Source organism: Bemisia tabaci, chromosome 2 (genome assembly GCF_918797505.1).
Source record: "Bemisia tabaci chromosome 2, PGI_BMITA_v3".
Lineage (NCBI taxonomy): Eukaryota > Metazoa > Arthropoda > Insecta > Hemiptera > Aleyrodidae > Bemisia > Bemisia tabaci.
In genome coordinates this window covers 64,709,720-64,725,899 of record NC_092794.1, presented here as the reverse complement: position 1 = coordinate 64,725,899, position 16,180 = coordinate 64,709,720, and the positions used below count along the sequence as shown (strand labels likewise).

At 40.5% G+C, this 16,180-nt stretch overlaps 2 protein-coding genes across 2 annotated transcripts in view; both read right to left on the bottom strand.

The window, feature by feature from the left end:
- LOC109039614 (alpha-tocopherol transfer protein) overlaps nt 1-745 on the bottom strand; it is a 46,032-nt gene extending 45,287 nt beyond the window's left edge. Inside the window, exon 1 of the mRNA XM_019055181.2 lies at nt 598-745. Within this exon, the coding sequence (XP_018910726.2) occupies nt 598-719 (122 nt within the window). The 5' untranslated portion in view covers nt 720-745. The remainder of the gene's footprint in view (nt 1-597) is intronic.
- Nucleotides 746-5,244: 4,499 nt separating this feature from the next.
- On the bottom strand, nt 5,245-13,956 carry LOC140223853 (uncharacterized). The gene is made up of 4 exons (XM_072296068.1): nt 12,868-13,956; nt 11,295-11,485; nt 7,866-8,077; nt 5,245-5,587 (listed from the first exon to the last, which is right to left on the bottom strand). The coding sequence occupies exons 2-4, from the start codon at nt 11,454-11,456 to the stop codon at nt 5,476-5,478; spliced, it is 486 nt and encodes a 161-aa protein (XP_072152169.1). The 5' UTR covers nt 11,457-11,485; nt 12,868-13,956; the 3' UTR covers nt 5,245-5,475.
- Nucleotides 13,957-16,180: the final 2,224 nt, after the last annotated feature.

Sequence of the window (16,180 nt, the reverse complement as noted above, 5' to 3'; positions counted from 1 at the left end):
TAGCGTTAAAGTCTCTTTGTCAGTCGCGATTATTGAAAGTTGGCAACACCATTTTCCCTCCATTTAAAAGTATGTAAAACAATCGATTCTTCGTGAGACAGCTTGCCTCACCTAAATTCGATGCTTTCAACAGGTTTAAATGGGAGGAAAGCTGTGTTGCCAACTTGATGCCTAAATGTAATAGATGCGAGGCGCTTCATTTTCATTTTTGAAGGTATAATACTTGGCTTAAAAACACTGGAAAAAAAAACCACATTGGATCTAAAGTCCAGACTCTTGAAAACATTGACAAGAAAAAATACTCTTGATTCAATCAGATTTAAGCTTAAATCAAAAGGAAATCCGCTCAAATTAAGAGGCTGGGTTCTTGATTTAAGCTTAAATCTGATTGAATCAAGAGTATTTTTTCTTGTCGATGTTTTTTAGAGTCTGGACACTAGATCCAATGTGTTTTTTTTTCCAGTGAACGGAGAAAATAATAGTTTTGTGTCACCTAAGAGGTGCTCGGACATGTACTCTCTAAACTTATTCAGCCGGAGTGAACTTTAAGTTTTCGTCGCTCCTATAAACTATGGGCATAAAGACTTAAGTTTTTACCTTCCACGTGTTCGTTTCAATACCGACTTGTTGGAACCTTGCGTTGAGGAATGCGGCCAAAACAGAGAAGGGGCAGGTTGGAAAAAGAGTCTCACAGTCGAAACCTTTCCCACCGGCGACATGAGCACCGCTGTACTGCCAGTGTTCTTTCGGTTCGTTTACACTGATGTTATCTCGCGGATACCTGAAAACACGGATAAGTATTCTGATTTAGGCACATAGAGATGTAACTAAACTAAAAAAACACGAAAGACTGGGTAATAAAGGCTAAAAAACAATGGACACAAAGCTTGGGACGTTTAGGAAGGTTTCAGCTCCCTCCTCTACCAGGAAACAAAATATATAAAATTATGAAAATCAAAACTGGCAAAACTCTTGGACCCTCATTCGGGATAACAAAAAGAAGAGAGGTTATCACAGAGTCTCTATGACTCTTTTCATAATTTTATATTTTTTGATTCCTTGTCGAGGGGGTTGGAGCCACCCAAAAACGCCCCAGGCTTTGATTATGGTTTTTCAGCCTTGGTTACCCATTTTCTTGTGTTTTTCAGTTTAATTATTCGGTTTTGTTGTTTATTAATGATGTAATTAAATACAAATAACCTCACCAGCTGAGGTTGAATGGCTGATACCAGGTTGCCGAAGAAGGTGTTGGAGTGGGTCCCCCCAGGTAGGCGACGGAGAGGGCGTCCAGCCAAACGGTGGGTAGAGGGCATCCATGAAGAGATGGAGAGATGCCATCTTCCGGAGGATCTCTACCATGACAGATTCCTGTGGAGAATAGGCGTCGCAGAGCGCCCTAGCGCGCCGTAAAAGCGGCTCATACATACATATTAAATACAAATACAATAATACATGCACTGAAAAAAAAAAAACCCCGGCCGCGGAAGCCGTACTCACGGGCTATAAAGACATGCCGTCCTCGTTCCGGGCTCAGGAACCGAAAATGCCGGGTGTAGCACCCGGGACAATCGAAGCTACACTGAAAAAAAAAAGTAGCTTGGATCAAGCATGATAATTCTTGAATTTGCCGCCAAGAATTTTCTTTATCTTGCTTTAAGCTGACTTTTTCTTGATTCAAGAAAAATAATGCTTGGGTTAAGCAAAAAAGTAGCTTATATTAACCAGCAAAATTCTTGATTTAAGAAGAAATACTTCTTGGCGGCAAATTTAAGATTCTTTTTTTTCCAGTGTATGGCTCCAGCAGCCGGAACTTTCCGCCTCAGAGCCCCGAACGGACGGTATTTCTATAAAGCCCGTAACTTTTTTTTCAGCGTACCAAGCATTCTGTAAATACAAATTTTAAACTTTCGGATGATTTTAAAGCGGAACACCTCACGGAGAAAAAAAAACTCGTGCGTGGGACCCGAAGTTTAGGTCATATGGATCTCTGAAGTTTTCGGATTGAGCATCTGAACACTTTAGGTCTAGCTGTCGAGGTTCGGATCACACATCTGAAACTTCAGCTCTTACATCTGAAGTACTTCGGTTTTTACATCCGAAAAACTTCGGTTCTCACATCTGAGGTACTTCAGGTGTAAGAACTGAAGTTTCAGATGTGTGATCCGAACCTCGACAGCTAGACCTAAAGTGTTCAGATGCTCAATCCGAAAACTTCAGAGATCCATATGACCTAAACTTCGGGTCCCACGCACGAGTTTTTTTTCTCCGTGTACAGCCGGAAAGATTCTCGACAAACTGTCCGCCAACTTTCCCATTTCTGGGACTCCCCCTCCCTATTCCCAGGCCCGGGAAAACTGGGCCCATTCCACACGGTTGTTTCCACGATGCGACCGATCCCGTTTGCAGCTGGAAAAAATCCCCACCCGATGAACTCGGTGAACTTTGAAAGTTGGAACTTCCTCCGCGTCAGGCGTAATTTTGAGGTTCGGATGCACGGTTGCACGCTCCGTCGAATAATAACAGTGGAAGACGCACGTCGTAATTACAATAATTTCAAGGTCCTCCGGCCCACCGCACCGCACCGGGTCGCGTCGGCTGACTCAATTATGATTAGCTTGGAGCCGCGCTTAACCTGATGAAGCTGTCCGTCTTTTGACGGAATGGGTCTTGATGAAAAATCGGCTGACGGGTTTTTCATTTCTTACGGCCCCGATGAAAAACTCGCGGGGTTTCTCCGTGTTTCATTCGATTTAATCGGAGCGGGGTTTTACTTCCGGTAAATCTAATTTGTGAATGAGTCATGCAGACGTTTAAGTACCTTCTTAATGAGAGTATGACCATCGAGTCTCATGGAGACCAGAGGCAGATCCAGCAATTTGGCAACACCGGATTTCCTCCATTTAAACCTATGCTAAATAATCGATTCTTTTCGGAGCACCTGGTCCCTCCAAGGATCGATACAGTTTCATAGGTTTAAATGGATAAAATACAATGTTGCCAAATTGCTGGATCCGCCTCTGATGGAGACCCTTAGGATCCAAAAGATAGCGGCGCACAGTGGATCGATTCAGTCAGAGAGGTTGGACATGAAATTTTGGACTGAAACTGCAAATTTTGATATTTATTTCGTCATATTTAAAATCTTAAGGGGAACCTCCAGAAGAAAATTTCACGAGGAAACTAATGGATCAACTTTTAGAACCTCGAAATTGTGTATTAACGGAGTTGTGTTAAGTTTTTAAAGTTTCCAAATTTTGTGCGACCTCTCCTATTGACTCGATTCTCTGTGCGGTGGCTCTAGGTGGAGTGATTGAGAGAGTGCTCTTGGCAATTTTTGACGTTTATCACCTGCTTCACCTGTTACCAACTTTGTCATAGTAGAGGATCAGGTTGGACATCTATTTTAAAACTGAGTGAACACACCGAACTGTGTAATTCGAGTACAAACTGTACGATGATCAGGGCCGGATTAAGGAGATGCCCACATGGGCTGCGGCCCATGGCGGCGAATTTTGAAATGTTTTTAAATGTAGGTAATCGGATTTAGAAAAAAAATTACAAACGAGAAAAGGCTAAAAAATCTCTAACATCCTGAGAGTATAGTAATTTCTAATTTTGTTGTCTTCCAGTGATACAAAAGACAGCACCTTTAATTAGTCGAGTTAAGAGAGAAACCAAACACGCAATTTGGCCTGGAACGGCGCAACTTAGGGAGAAATGATGACGAAGACTTGAATTGAAAAGGAGAAGCCCTCGGCGTGGCAATCGGGATGTAACACATATCAGCGCCTACAAGACTGCACGAATACTTCTTGCATTGCATCAAACACAGAAAGGTTATTGTGGTCAGCGTGAAACGGATAGCGCCTACAAGAATGTGTGAATACTTCACGCATTGCTCCAAACACGGTGCGGTCGGCACGGCCGCGGAAGTTAAAATCATTAAACCAAATTTCGTGTTCGTTCTTTCATAATTTTTTCGTTCATTTCTTATGAATGGAAGACCTTGTCCATTAGAGATAGGTTTACAAAACTTGACTTTCGCGCAAAGTTCGGTGACCTCTTGCTAGTAGTGTTGACAGGGCTTTCCCAAAAAAATGTGTTCAACACGAGTAAACGCTTCTTATAGACCCCTCCCCCGCTGGCACGTTCACTTAATGATTTTTATTGATGTTTCAAAACGAATGAGAAGGGGGCGGCAAAATACAGGCGGCCCATGGGCGGCAAGTAGGAAAATCCGGCCCTGACTGTGATACGAGTACATACTTTCAAGCGAGTAAAACCTCATTGATTGCATTTTTGAATTATCTCCACGCAACGCGCAATGTTCGCTATTTTTTTAAAGATCTCCATGAGGCTTACGATGGCTGAGCTAATCAAAAGTGGATCCTCAGTGGCCATACTCTGTTTATAAAAGAACTCTAGTCAGATGTAATGTACCTAATGGCGTGGGTGGAAAAATAAAATAACTAATACCAGAGCTTACAATTAGAGCCTTAATTGGACCGCGTTCAGCAGAAAGGAACCGAGCTACATCAGCTATTGCCAAATATAATGGGGCAATTTAGTTTTTTACGAAAAAAACGGAGTTTTGTGCAAATTCAATTAATTTTCTGCATAGTACGCAACAAGTTCATTCATATTTTCAAAGGAATCCGCACAAACGTCCTCTCGTAAAACATTTAATTGCTCAGTTTTTGACGATAGCTGATGTGGCTTAATTGGTTCCTTTCTGCTAAACGCGGTCCAATTGAAGCATTGAATATCTAAAAATTATTGATCTCTCTTCCAGCAATTCGAAGCTTTAGGATAGATGACGAGGGATTTGAGAAAACTACGCTGTTGGTTTGAAAGCTTTTGTCAGTCTTCAGACGATTTGCGTGAAATAATTATATCTCATTATTATAATAATGTAAATTATGCCTTAAAATGTTGAACTGATGTTTTCGAGAGTATAAGAAAATGTAACGAAACGAAAACTGAAAATAGATATTTTTAACCTCGAGCCGGTTTTTTTTTTGTCGTGCTGAAAAATTCGAGTTTTTGTCTTAATATGCGGTACATTTTCCCAAATTCCGCCACATTTCGGAGCTTACTGGACTTTACCATCAATATCATTGTGATTGCTAACTTTCCTCAAGATCTTCCGGAAGCACGACAAATTAAGCATACGCTTCCCTTGAAGTTTTTTTCTCCATTTTTTCTTTTTTTTTTTTTTTTTTTGATCAGAGTCAAATCCATCTGATCAGTCCGCAGAATACCGATGATACCTCAAACGCCTTTCCTCATCTTTCCGTCTTGCTTGATGCCAATTTTTTCCTCATTTTTCCTGCCGCAACATTTATTAGCATCTCCCGGCAACTTTACGCCTTCTTGACCTTTCTGCGTGTCGTAAAAGAAACTTCGTAGTTGGCACTCGAGAAATTTAACAAAAGACTTCAAAGCTCAAATATGATCATAAATCAAAGCTACTAATTACGTGAAAATTAGTTGAAGAATCTCTCCGAGGATGCCTCCACTTAAAACATCCGGCCTTCCGACCTCGCATAGAGTGCGCAGAATGCAGGCCCTGCCGTCGAAACCCAACCTGAAAATAAAACGTGTCATCGGATGGAACCGAAAATTTTGTGTCGAAAAAATAATAACCAAAAATATTAAACGTTGGGAGAAAAGAAAATGAGCGACGAAAGCAGGCGAAATTTTTCTGAGCAGTAAAAGAGTGAAACCTACCAGAAAATTTTCTCGCAAAAATAATTTTTCATTATTTTCAAGAATTTTTGGCCGCAAAGACCTCCCCTATGACCCTCCCGTGAAAAACTAGCGATGTCACTGTGTGGTATAATATTACAACTGGACGTATTTCTATCAAACAGACCTATGGAGAGGTGAGAAATATGGTGTGTGCTCGTTAGTTCTCTGGCCGTAAGAGAGAATGAGAATAATAAAGCGCCAGTGACGTCAGTGGCAACGAGGCCGCCCGCCGCGGTCGCACCCGTCCGCCCGCCTCCGCATAAACTCATGAGCCCTGTCCACAACGCTCTCTTGCCATGCCCGCGGCTCATGAATGCCGCATTCAGTTAGCACATAGGTCTGTTTGGTAGAATGTAAAATCCCGCTTTGCCAATTCTTCAAAAGGAATCACGTCCACTTTTACATTGTTTCTTATGTAGCTTCGACGAGCAAACCCCATATTTCTCACCTCCACATAGGTCTGTTTGATAGAAATACGTCCAACTGTTAGTCCATACAGTCGCAATGAGTGATTTATTGCCTGGGAATCTCTTATTAACAAAACGCCATTCCATCATCCGATATGATCACTCACCATGCGCGAAATTAAGTTTGTATTCAGTTTACGGTAATCATCCAAATAAGTTATCCTAACTCATAGATTTTTCTTCTTCTTTCTTTCTTGATTTTTTTTTAAATATTAAAGTATAATTATATAACAGTATATTTTTAGATGTTACGGATCTTTAAAAACTTTTACTAATCATGTAACAGACAATATTACAATGATGAAGCACTCAATTAACTCACCCTGGTAAAAATTGGCAGTAGAATCTTTGTTCCAAAATACCATCGACCTAATGCCGGCTGTAAGATTTCCAATAGCTTCTGTAGCCGGCTGTATAATTTCTTACATCCCTATTTAGCCGATGGCGATGAAGCAACAGCCAGACGATAAAGTTTATGCTAAACGTTAATAAATACGGATACTAGGACTTAGTTAGTTTTTGGACCACCGCTCTCTTTTTGTGTCGTAGTATCTTGATTTATTTTGCGAGGAAAGCTCCTTGCTTTTAAAGGATGCCTGTCATTCTTAATGTGTTAGAGCGCCTTCAATTATTTCTTATGATACTGTGCTATACCTCTGGTGAGAAATAGTTGCTTCAGACGCCGTGGCACGCTGCGGCGCGGCGGGCGGGCAGAGAGCGCGAATCGCGCATTGGCGCCTACAAACCTAACAGGGATACTTCACGCATTGCGCAATGCGTGAAGTATCCCTGTTAGGTTTGTAGGCGCCAGTGCGTCGCCGCTCCGCTTTGTGTTAGGCTCTAATATTTAATCTCGCGGAGTCAGCGTTTTTCAACTCATGATTTTGAAATGTTGGCACACTCTGTATGGATTATTCTTATTTTAATTTATGAAAAAAATATGTTTTAAAGGAAAATAAAATGTGTGTTTTGTTATTAAAGTAGTTTCGTATCAAAATTAACGATTTCCAAAGCACAGGAATTTATACACAATTTCTTATAGCCTTTTATAGCCAATGGTGATAAAGTGTAAAGCCCAGCGATAGGAACTATAGTCCGTCTGTATACTTTTCTATAGCTTCGTATGGCCCGGCTATATGATTTGCTCCGCTTTCTACAGCCAGCTTTATGATTTTCAATAGCCTTCTTTAGTCGGGTATAAGAATTCCTATGGTATTTTGAAACGCAGCTCCTATCGCCAATTTTTAACAGGGCATAGAATCGTAATTAATTTTGAATGTTGTAAATTGGATGTTTTGAGCATTCGGTATTATGGCATGGGGTACAGATTAGGAGCTAAGCTATTTCAGTCCACGATGAGTGAATGAAGCAACTTTCCTGCCGTGCTACGGAAAAAAACACCTCATGAGCTTTCAGACGTCACCGAATTTCCTTTGAAAATTCTCAAATTTCCGGGAAAATATTTGAACATTTTCTTCCAATTTGGTGGAAAACTTTGTACGTAGTTTGATCTAAATTTTCCGAAAATTTCAAGGAAAAATATCCATAACTTTCTTAAAACATAGATATTTTCTGATTGGAAATTTGGCGTCATTGGAATATCCATACGGCGTTTTTCCTCAGTGCGGTAGTACGAACGGGACTTACGTGTAGAATACTTGCTCGAGCTTTGAGAAAAACTCGCTCCTTCTGCGACGCACAAGGATAATACCTGGCGGCTTACGTTCTTCAGACGATTCCTCAGATGAGGACTCGGCACTCTCCGAAGTTGGTAGATCGTATGAGATGGCCCAGTTCACAGCCTCAGTGAAGACGTCCTCGTCTGGGGTCAGAGCCTTAATCTGCGTGCACAAGGCGAGCTGCGAGCAAGCAAAAAATATACCTCCACGTAACTCAAGTACTATCGAGGGAGAGTGAAAAAAAAGAGGGAAAAGGAGAATAAGAGGGAAACGATAAATGGACTGCATTTTGCAATTTGGGACTATAAATTCTGGCCCGGTTTAAAAACAACGTATTTGCCATTAGTTTCCCTATTCACATACGTGTTTTTTCAAATGAGACAGAATTTGTAGCTCCAAATTGCAAAATGCAGTCCAAATAGTGAGAGGAACTAGAGGGTGGAAGAGAAGGAGGAGAAGAATAGGATAGGAGAGAATAAGAAGAAGAGGAAGAATAACAGGAGGGAGAAGAAATTAAGGGAAACGGGAATGGTGATAAGAAAAAAAGATGAAAAAGAAGAATAGGAAAGATAATTTTGAGGAAAAGAAGAGGAATAAGGAGAAGAGAAAAGAAGAGGAGGAAAAAAAGAAAAAGAGAATTTATTCTTCTTCGTCTTTTTTTACCTCGTTTTCGCCTTCTGTTTTCCCGTTTCTATCTTCCCTCCCTTCTTTGGGAGGGAAGATAGAAATCCCTCCCTTCTCCCTTTCTTCTTTGTTCCTCCTCTTCCATTGGATATAAAAGAAGTCATGAGAGGTGATTTCAATTCTTCCTCATTCAAGGAGAGGATGGGCCCGTAACCTATTCTTTTGCAATGATTAAAGAAAATTCACAGGAAATGTCAATAGAAACTTTAGTTAATTTAGTATCCTTCTAAAAAAGAAAAAAAGAGAATATGAGCAGAGACTCATAATAGCGTCGCAATTTTAGTCCCTAAATTACGTAGCGCACTCTTTCGGCATTTTTGACCCCCCCCCCCCTTGTAACGTTTTTGTAACGTAAGTCCTTATCTTCAACACGTAAAAAAATGGTGTGCCGCTCTCCTAGAGCGTTACATAAAATAGGGGTTTTTTTTTTTTTTAAACGAAAATCAATTATTTTATTATGTTTATTTAAAATAGGGGGGTTGGCTCCTGCTGGCGATTTTCGCTATTTTTAAAAGTGAAGGGATATGAAGTAACAATTTTACAATTTTTCGGTGCTTTAAAAAAATATAAATAAAATAAAATAGAAATCCAAGAGCACGTTGGTGCGCAACCGCGTGGAAGCATTTTATTTTGTTCAGAATCTTGACCCGTCAATCACTTCGGAAAACCCTTTGACTAAGCCATTAAGCTCATGGAAAACAAGTGGACTACAATCTCCATACAGAGGTGAGCACGAGCGATCTCAATAATACTTGGATGAAAAATATAAACAAACAGTAATTAAAGGGTTTTAACCACGCTCGGTGGTAGTGGCTATTACGCAAGGCAGGTTGCTCATCACGTCTCTCTCTAAGTACCTTCGATTCATTTTCTCATTTAAGTTTAGTTCCAGTACGTCGAGAGTTATTTTCCTACGATCTTGCAACGTCGATTGTAATTGCTGCTGGCTGTTATGATCGCGATGCATTTTTTGATAAGATCCATGTGTTATTTTAATACGTGACCAGTGAACTCTGGATACTTTGTATTTTTGAGTTACACGCTATTTTCCAGTGGCGTGGCGTGAATTGCGATGTATCGATTGTCATGCCATTTAAACCTATGGTGAAGAATCGATTATTAAAGTGTTCGTCTCGAACACCCTGTTTATCGATCCTTTTCCATAGGTTTAAAGGGCATAACAATCGATGTATCGCAATTCACGCCACGCCACTGCTATTTTCCTTACATTTGGACCGAGTTCATCAGAAAGGAACCAACCCACATAAAGTTGAAACTGAGAAAAAGAGATTTGAAGTTTTATTCCTGCGTAAGGCTCAATGTAAAAAATAAACTTTGACCCCTTTCTTCACAAAATAATTTCCGTTTTTCGACTTCCAGTTTTTGGCAGGAGGAAATGCACGGCTAGTGGAACAATGAAACATTCTTATCTCAATTTTTTCGAAAATGAATGTTGGTTCCTTTCTGATAAATTCGGTCTACTTAAAGTGTACATGTAAAACAATGGATTCCTGCCGAAAAAAGAGCCTTCTTTAGAATCTATATTTCGTCACCTTGCGGCCGAAGTACCTATCACACGCGCCATGCGACGTTTGAAAATTTCCGCCGTCATTTTACTTTTTTACAGAGAAATTGTTCAACGAAGCTGTCTGAAAATTTCACTGAATTTGCTTAGTGCTGCCTGTAACTTTCAGTGCAATTTTCAAACCGATTAAACCAACAATTCCGCTTTAAAAAAATAAAATGACAGCGGCAATTTGTAAACGTGGCATGGCGCTTGTGAGACTTTGACCGAAAGGTGACGATTTACAGTAGATTTCAATGGTGACAAAAAAAAATATTGCCGATTAGCAAAAACTGCCACTTCAAAAATTACGTCATCCTGAGTGGTATTGTGCATACTATGGTTTCTTCCACCTTGGTTTCATTTGTGTTGCACGTCAATTAACCATTGTTAAATCACTGCTTGGTGAAACCAATAAGGTGGAAGAATCATGGTATGCACAACCGCGTTAGGTTAACGTCATGCAACGATTTTTTTTCGATGAGTGACATGATATCTCTGTTAACATTGGATGTGAAAACTCGACGTTTAAAAATATTGTATTATATCTTTCTAATCCATCTGCTTAAACCATCAAAACACGATTCTGTGGCTGGCGCAACTGACCCATTAGATGGACAGGATTTGCTAGGAATGATATATCATATTCGAACAAGGAAGGGGTAGGTATAGATACTAGGATTGGCAGGAGCTAGATCATGCAATGGTTGTTAATTTAATATTATAGATCAAAGAGCAATACATTTATTCGTGTGCTCATTTATTTCAGAAAGCCACTGATTACTTCTTCACACGCAATCTGTGACGGAGTTATTCATGCGTAAGATGTATCCCGAAAAATCCAGTTTTACTAACAGGATAAGACCGACGTCACCAATTTAACGAATGTCTGATGAGCCTTAATGAACAAATATAATGCCATAACCGATTCTTGAAACATTTAACAGAGCTCCTCATTTACGCAGCTAAGCTGATTTGCTGACCAGTCTGTGAAGCACGCACCCACTCTGACCTACGGGTCACTGAGGCTGTAATTGTAATAGTTCCTGAAAAGGAAGAACTTGGGGTATGACGTCGCGAGCTTGATATTGCTGAGTGTGTAAAATCCGTAGTATTCAAAGTAGGAACAAATCAATTAGATGTGCATACCGAAAAGGTGCTTCCTTTGGGGAACACGAGGTATCTCACCGGTCTGTTGACCTTCATGTCATCTTGTCGGTCAGACAATTTCATCAAATAATCCTTTTTTGCAGAGCAGATATGTGCGTAGAGCATAAGCAGAAGTGTTTGCGATAAAGAGAAACAGGTCATTTTTGATTTCCAAGCCACTCACAGGCTAGCTGAAAAAGATGAGAGGAAGGAAAAGTTTCAATTGACTCTACTATAGTAAGAAACACTCACATCCTCCAATTCATACATGGTCGGAACAGTTGTAAAAAAAGTTGTAGGTATGGACAAACATTTTCCTTGTTCTTTCTACGATGATTGTTTCTTTACAAACAGGCAAGCCCCGGTAAAAATTGGCAGTAGAATCTGTGTTCCAAAATACCATAGACCTACAGCCGGCTGTAAGATTTCCAATAGTTTCTATAACCTGCTACACAATTTCTTATAGCCTGTTATAGCCGATGGCGATTAAGCAACAGTCAGTCGATAAAGTGTATGCTAAACGTTACTAATTACGGATGCTGGGACTTAGTGAGTTTTTGGAATACTGCTCTCTTTTTGGGTCGTAGTATCTTGATTTATTTTGCGAGGAAAGCTCCGTACTTTTGATGGATGCCTGCCATTACTAGTATATTAGAGCGCCTTCAGTTTCGTATGATACTGTGCAACTACTGTAGATACTCTGTACTGTGAATAGTTGCTTCAAGCGCCATGGGCAGGCGGGCAGCCAGTGCGAAACACGCATTGGCGCACCTACAAACCTAACAGGGATACTTCACGCGTTGTGCAAAGTGTGAAGTATCTCTGTTAGGTTTGTAGGCGCCAGTGCGTCGCCGCTCCGCTTTGTGTTAGGCTCTAATATTTAATCTGACGCAGTGAGCGTTATTCAACTCATGATTTTGAAATGTTTGCACATCCTGTACGGATTATTCTCATTTTAATTGATGAAAAAAAAAATATGCATTAAAGGAAAATATAATGTAAGTTTTGTAAATATTAAGGTGGTTCCGTATCAAACTTAATGATTTCCAAAGCACACGAATTTCTACACAATTTCTTATCGCCTTTTATAATCGATGGCGAAAAAGCAACAGCCAGGCGATAAAGTGTAAAGCCCAGCGATAGGAACTATAGCCCGGCTGCATAATTTTTTATCGCTTCATATAGCCCGGCCGTATGATTTTCTCCGCATTCTACAGCCAGCTATATGATTGTAGCCTTCTTTAGCCGGCTATAAGAATTCCTATGGTATTTTGAAACGCAGCTCTTATCGTCAACTTTTACCATGGATATGCGATTTTTAGATTACTAACATTCTGTATACTTAACTTCTGTATGCTAATAATTTTTAGCTTAAAACCGTTAAATAACTTTCCGCACCAGCCTAAGAGAAAAAGCATATTATACACGGAAGTTGTATTATACACGGAAGTTGACGGATGGTGCGGAGACCCAGTCTTTAAGTGGGCGCAAATAATTCACTGTTATGTTTAGAAGAAAGAGAGAGAGATAACAATAATATTTAAATGAGTAACAATATATCAATATTACTTACGTATGAGGAACTGTGTCAGAAGAGAAAAGAAAGCCGCGTCCTTAAAATTACTTCTTACGTTTTTCAAAAAAAGGATGGGGGAGGGAGGAGGTCCTAACTGCCCGAGAGCTATAAAAAGATCGAGATGATCAAGAAACTGAAATGTTGTTAGCACTAGAAACTGTAAGGTGCATGGCTAAATTCTCTTAACTTGAAAGACTCGGAAAAGAACTGTATCGAAACAGCGCCGGTGCTTCCTCCGTATTGCGTCCAGGAGACAGGGTTGCATGTTGCCGGGTAAAACTCATCGATTTTCCATGCGGTTTTTGGAGAGGCTGTGATTTTTATTTATTTTATCTTTTCAACCGGCATCCGTGGCAAGCAAAATACCCTAACGGTAATTAGTTCGGGCAGGTGACAGAATGTTTGCAGTGCTGGTTGCCACTGCTCATGCCATCGCGGGCTGCGACATGGTTCCATCTGCAACGAATGAAATGAACGTTCAACCATTTTTCAACGAATCCTGGGAAACTCTTCGATCATGTTTAAAATTTAACCGCAGAAAATGTCAGCATTTGCTGTTGAATATTATTATTAGCCTTTAAAATACACTGAAAAAAAAAACACATTGGATCAAGAGTCCAGACTCTTAAAAACATCGACAAGAAAAAATACTCTAGATTCAATCAGATTTAAGCTTAAATCAAGAACCAAGCCTCTTAATTTGAGCGGATTTCCTTTTGATTTAAGCCTAAATCTAATTGAACCAAGAGTCCTTTTTCTTGTCAATGTTTTCAAGAGTCTGGACTCTAGATCCAATGTGTTTTTTTTCCAGTGTATCAGAGATATCTCAAGCATACAAGATTTTTAGATTTAACCCTATTCCAGACTGGTTTTGCCAGGGAATTCGGTTACATTTGCCAGTTTTTTGATGGAGTTAATGTGAAAATGTACACATTCATTGAGAGATATAACTGGATCAGCCACATGTATAGGTTGATGCAAATGTAAGCCAAGAAATGGATGCCATCATTATTTTTCCCATACGGACACTGAACAGTAGTGAACAGCGTTAAGCAAAAAGAAACCATCAGAAATATGGGATCTTCTATATAGCTCCTTTTTCGATAACACAGCCAGCACTGTCAATGGCTGAAGTCTCTGGAGGAGGAGCAGTTGTTTTCTTATGTTACAGCCAAAACCAGGCATCTGTTTAAAAAACGAACTCAAAGGATAGGAAGAGATAGGTACGAACATAAACAGATAAGAAAATATGTTACGTAAGTACATCTCAAATAGAATGACGAAAGTATATAGCGCTTCCATGGCGCCGGATATAAGAATTTGTTTGCCGCCATGGTGCGAGATCTATATTTTAGCATCTCGTGAGAGGAAGGGCCAGAGGGACACCTAACAGCTAAAAATTTTGCATTTTGCAGAAACATTTAAAGAAAACTTCAGATAAGCGATCTCTACGAATAGAGTAATAACATTGTTCGTTGGTTCAATTGTTTCTTATGGAGTTATATAAATGTGTATTTTTCGAATAGATGACTATTCCAGCTCCCTGGTTACGTTTATTGCCTATGCGGAGAAATCGAAGGCGAACACCAAGCGGAAATTATCTGTTAATGGGTTTCGAATGGGGCTATAAGTGTTCTCGGGTAAATAAATACCTGAATTATTTCTCCTTTCACCAGGGGAAAAAAAAAAATGCTAAAATAACTTCAATCATTTCAAAAATGTACCCGATGATCCCAAGATGCTAACTCCACTGTTTTCGCAGTTAACCTCACATCCTAGGAATGCAAACGTAGAAGCAAGAAGAGTCAAGCCAGTATCTATGGATCACGTGACACACTTTTGGCCTCCTGGATGCCAATGCAGCATATAAACGGCGAAAGTCTGCACCCACGTACTTCGATTTTTGGCGGTTTTGAGTTCGCTGCAGAAATGAGGTGCAGTAGACGACGTTTATCTGCTATCAAAATATTTGAGTCGAAAAAAATCTGGCAGTCCCCTTAAAACGCAGAACTCAAAACTCATACTTCGGAGTTCATTCTAATAGCTCACGTATCTCTTGCTGTCGAGCGCAGTGTTCGAAACTCACAGGCGCCAATGCGCAGCCTAAAAAATCGGTCATGGCGCCTAAAACATGAAGGCTCTGCGCCACCGTGGCCCCTAAAAATTGCCCCCTCCCCCCCCCCCCCAAAAAAAATCCTAGTTTTTCTGTTTGGTGATTTTTCGAAATTTCCCCCAAGTAACAGCTATTAGTTCTGTAACTAAAACATCTTGCGTCTAACTCGTCACTACACGGAAAAAAAGTGGTCCGCTACGTGAGCGGACCTGCTCGGTGAATTTGAGGTAGGTACGGGCTTGAGGAACGACTGTCTGAACTAGACCCAGGCGACTCCTGGTTGTCAACCCCATGCTCAGGTCGCCTGTGGAACCCGGCTGTTCGGGTCTGAGATGAATACCTTAACTTTCGTAATGACGAGCGGCTGGCAGGCGCCAACGAACGGGGAAAGTCCACCCCGTGGATATCGGACGCATCGACCCCCGTCGGCCCAGAGGGATCAAGGTTCAACCCCGCGTTGGTCCGCATTTTCGTATGTCTGTCCGGCCAACTAATTACTGTTGGCGTGGTCTTCGTCCACTTACCACCGCGCGCCTTATTGGTGTTTGGCTTCCTACCGTTCTGACCGTTTTAACTGCTTTCCAAGTTTCAGTTGGAATATTAATATCTGTGTGAACGCTGTGTTATTTTCTGTTTTGTTTTTGTGTACAATGTTGATGTATTTGAAGAAATCTGAGGAGATTCAATGGGAGCTGTAGGCAGTTAAGGATTAAGTGTATTGTCAAGGTGAGTGTGTTTATTAGGCCATTTTAGGCCCTCGAATATTCTAGATTTTCAGAATTTGTCACTCATGCATTATTACTCAAATTTTTCCGCTCGGGTAGCAGGCCTTTTTTTTCCGTGTAAATGCAACGTGATACATAAGCAAAAAGTAAATTTGGCCCCTAAACAATCTTCAATGGCCCCTAAAAATCGAGCTTAATGCGCCACATGGCTCCTGAAACTCCAAAGAGAGTTTCGAACACTGGCCGAGCAGTATTAACACAACGTGCATTCTCCTGGGAAGGGACATTGACAGCTCAGGAGAGAAAATTACATCACGGAATCAGGCCAATCAAACTACCAACAATAACAACATTCGACGATGAAACTCCCAAACCACAAATTTCGTTAGGGATATTTGAAAATGTTCGCTCCTAATTTATTTCTCTTAAAAAAGAACAAAGTAACGCAGAGAAAAATTATCACGAAAGTTGT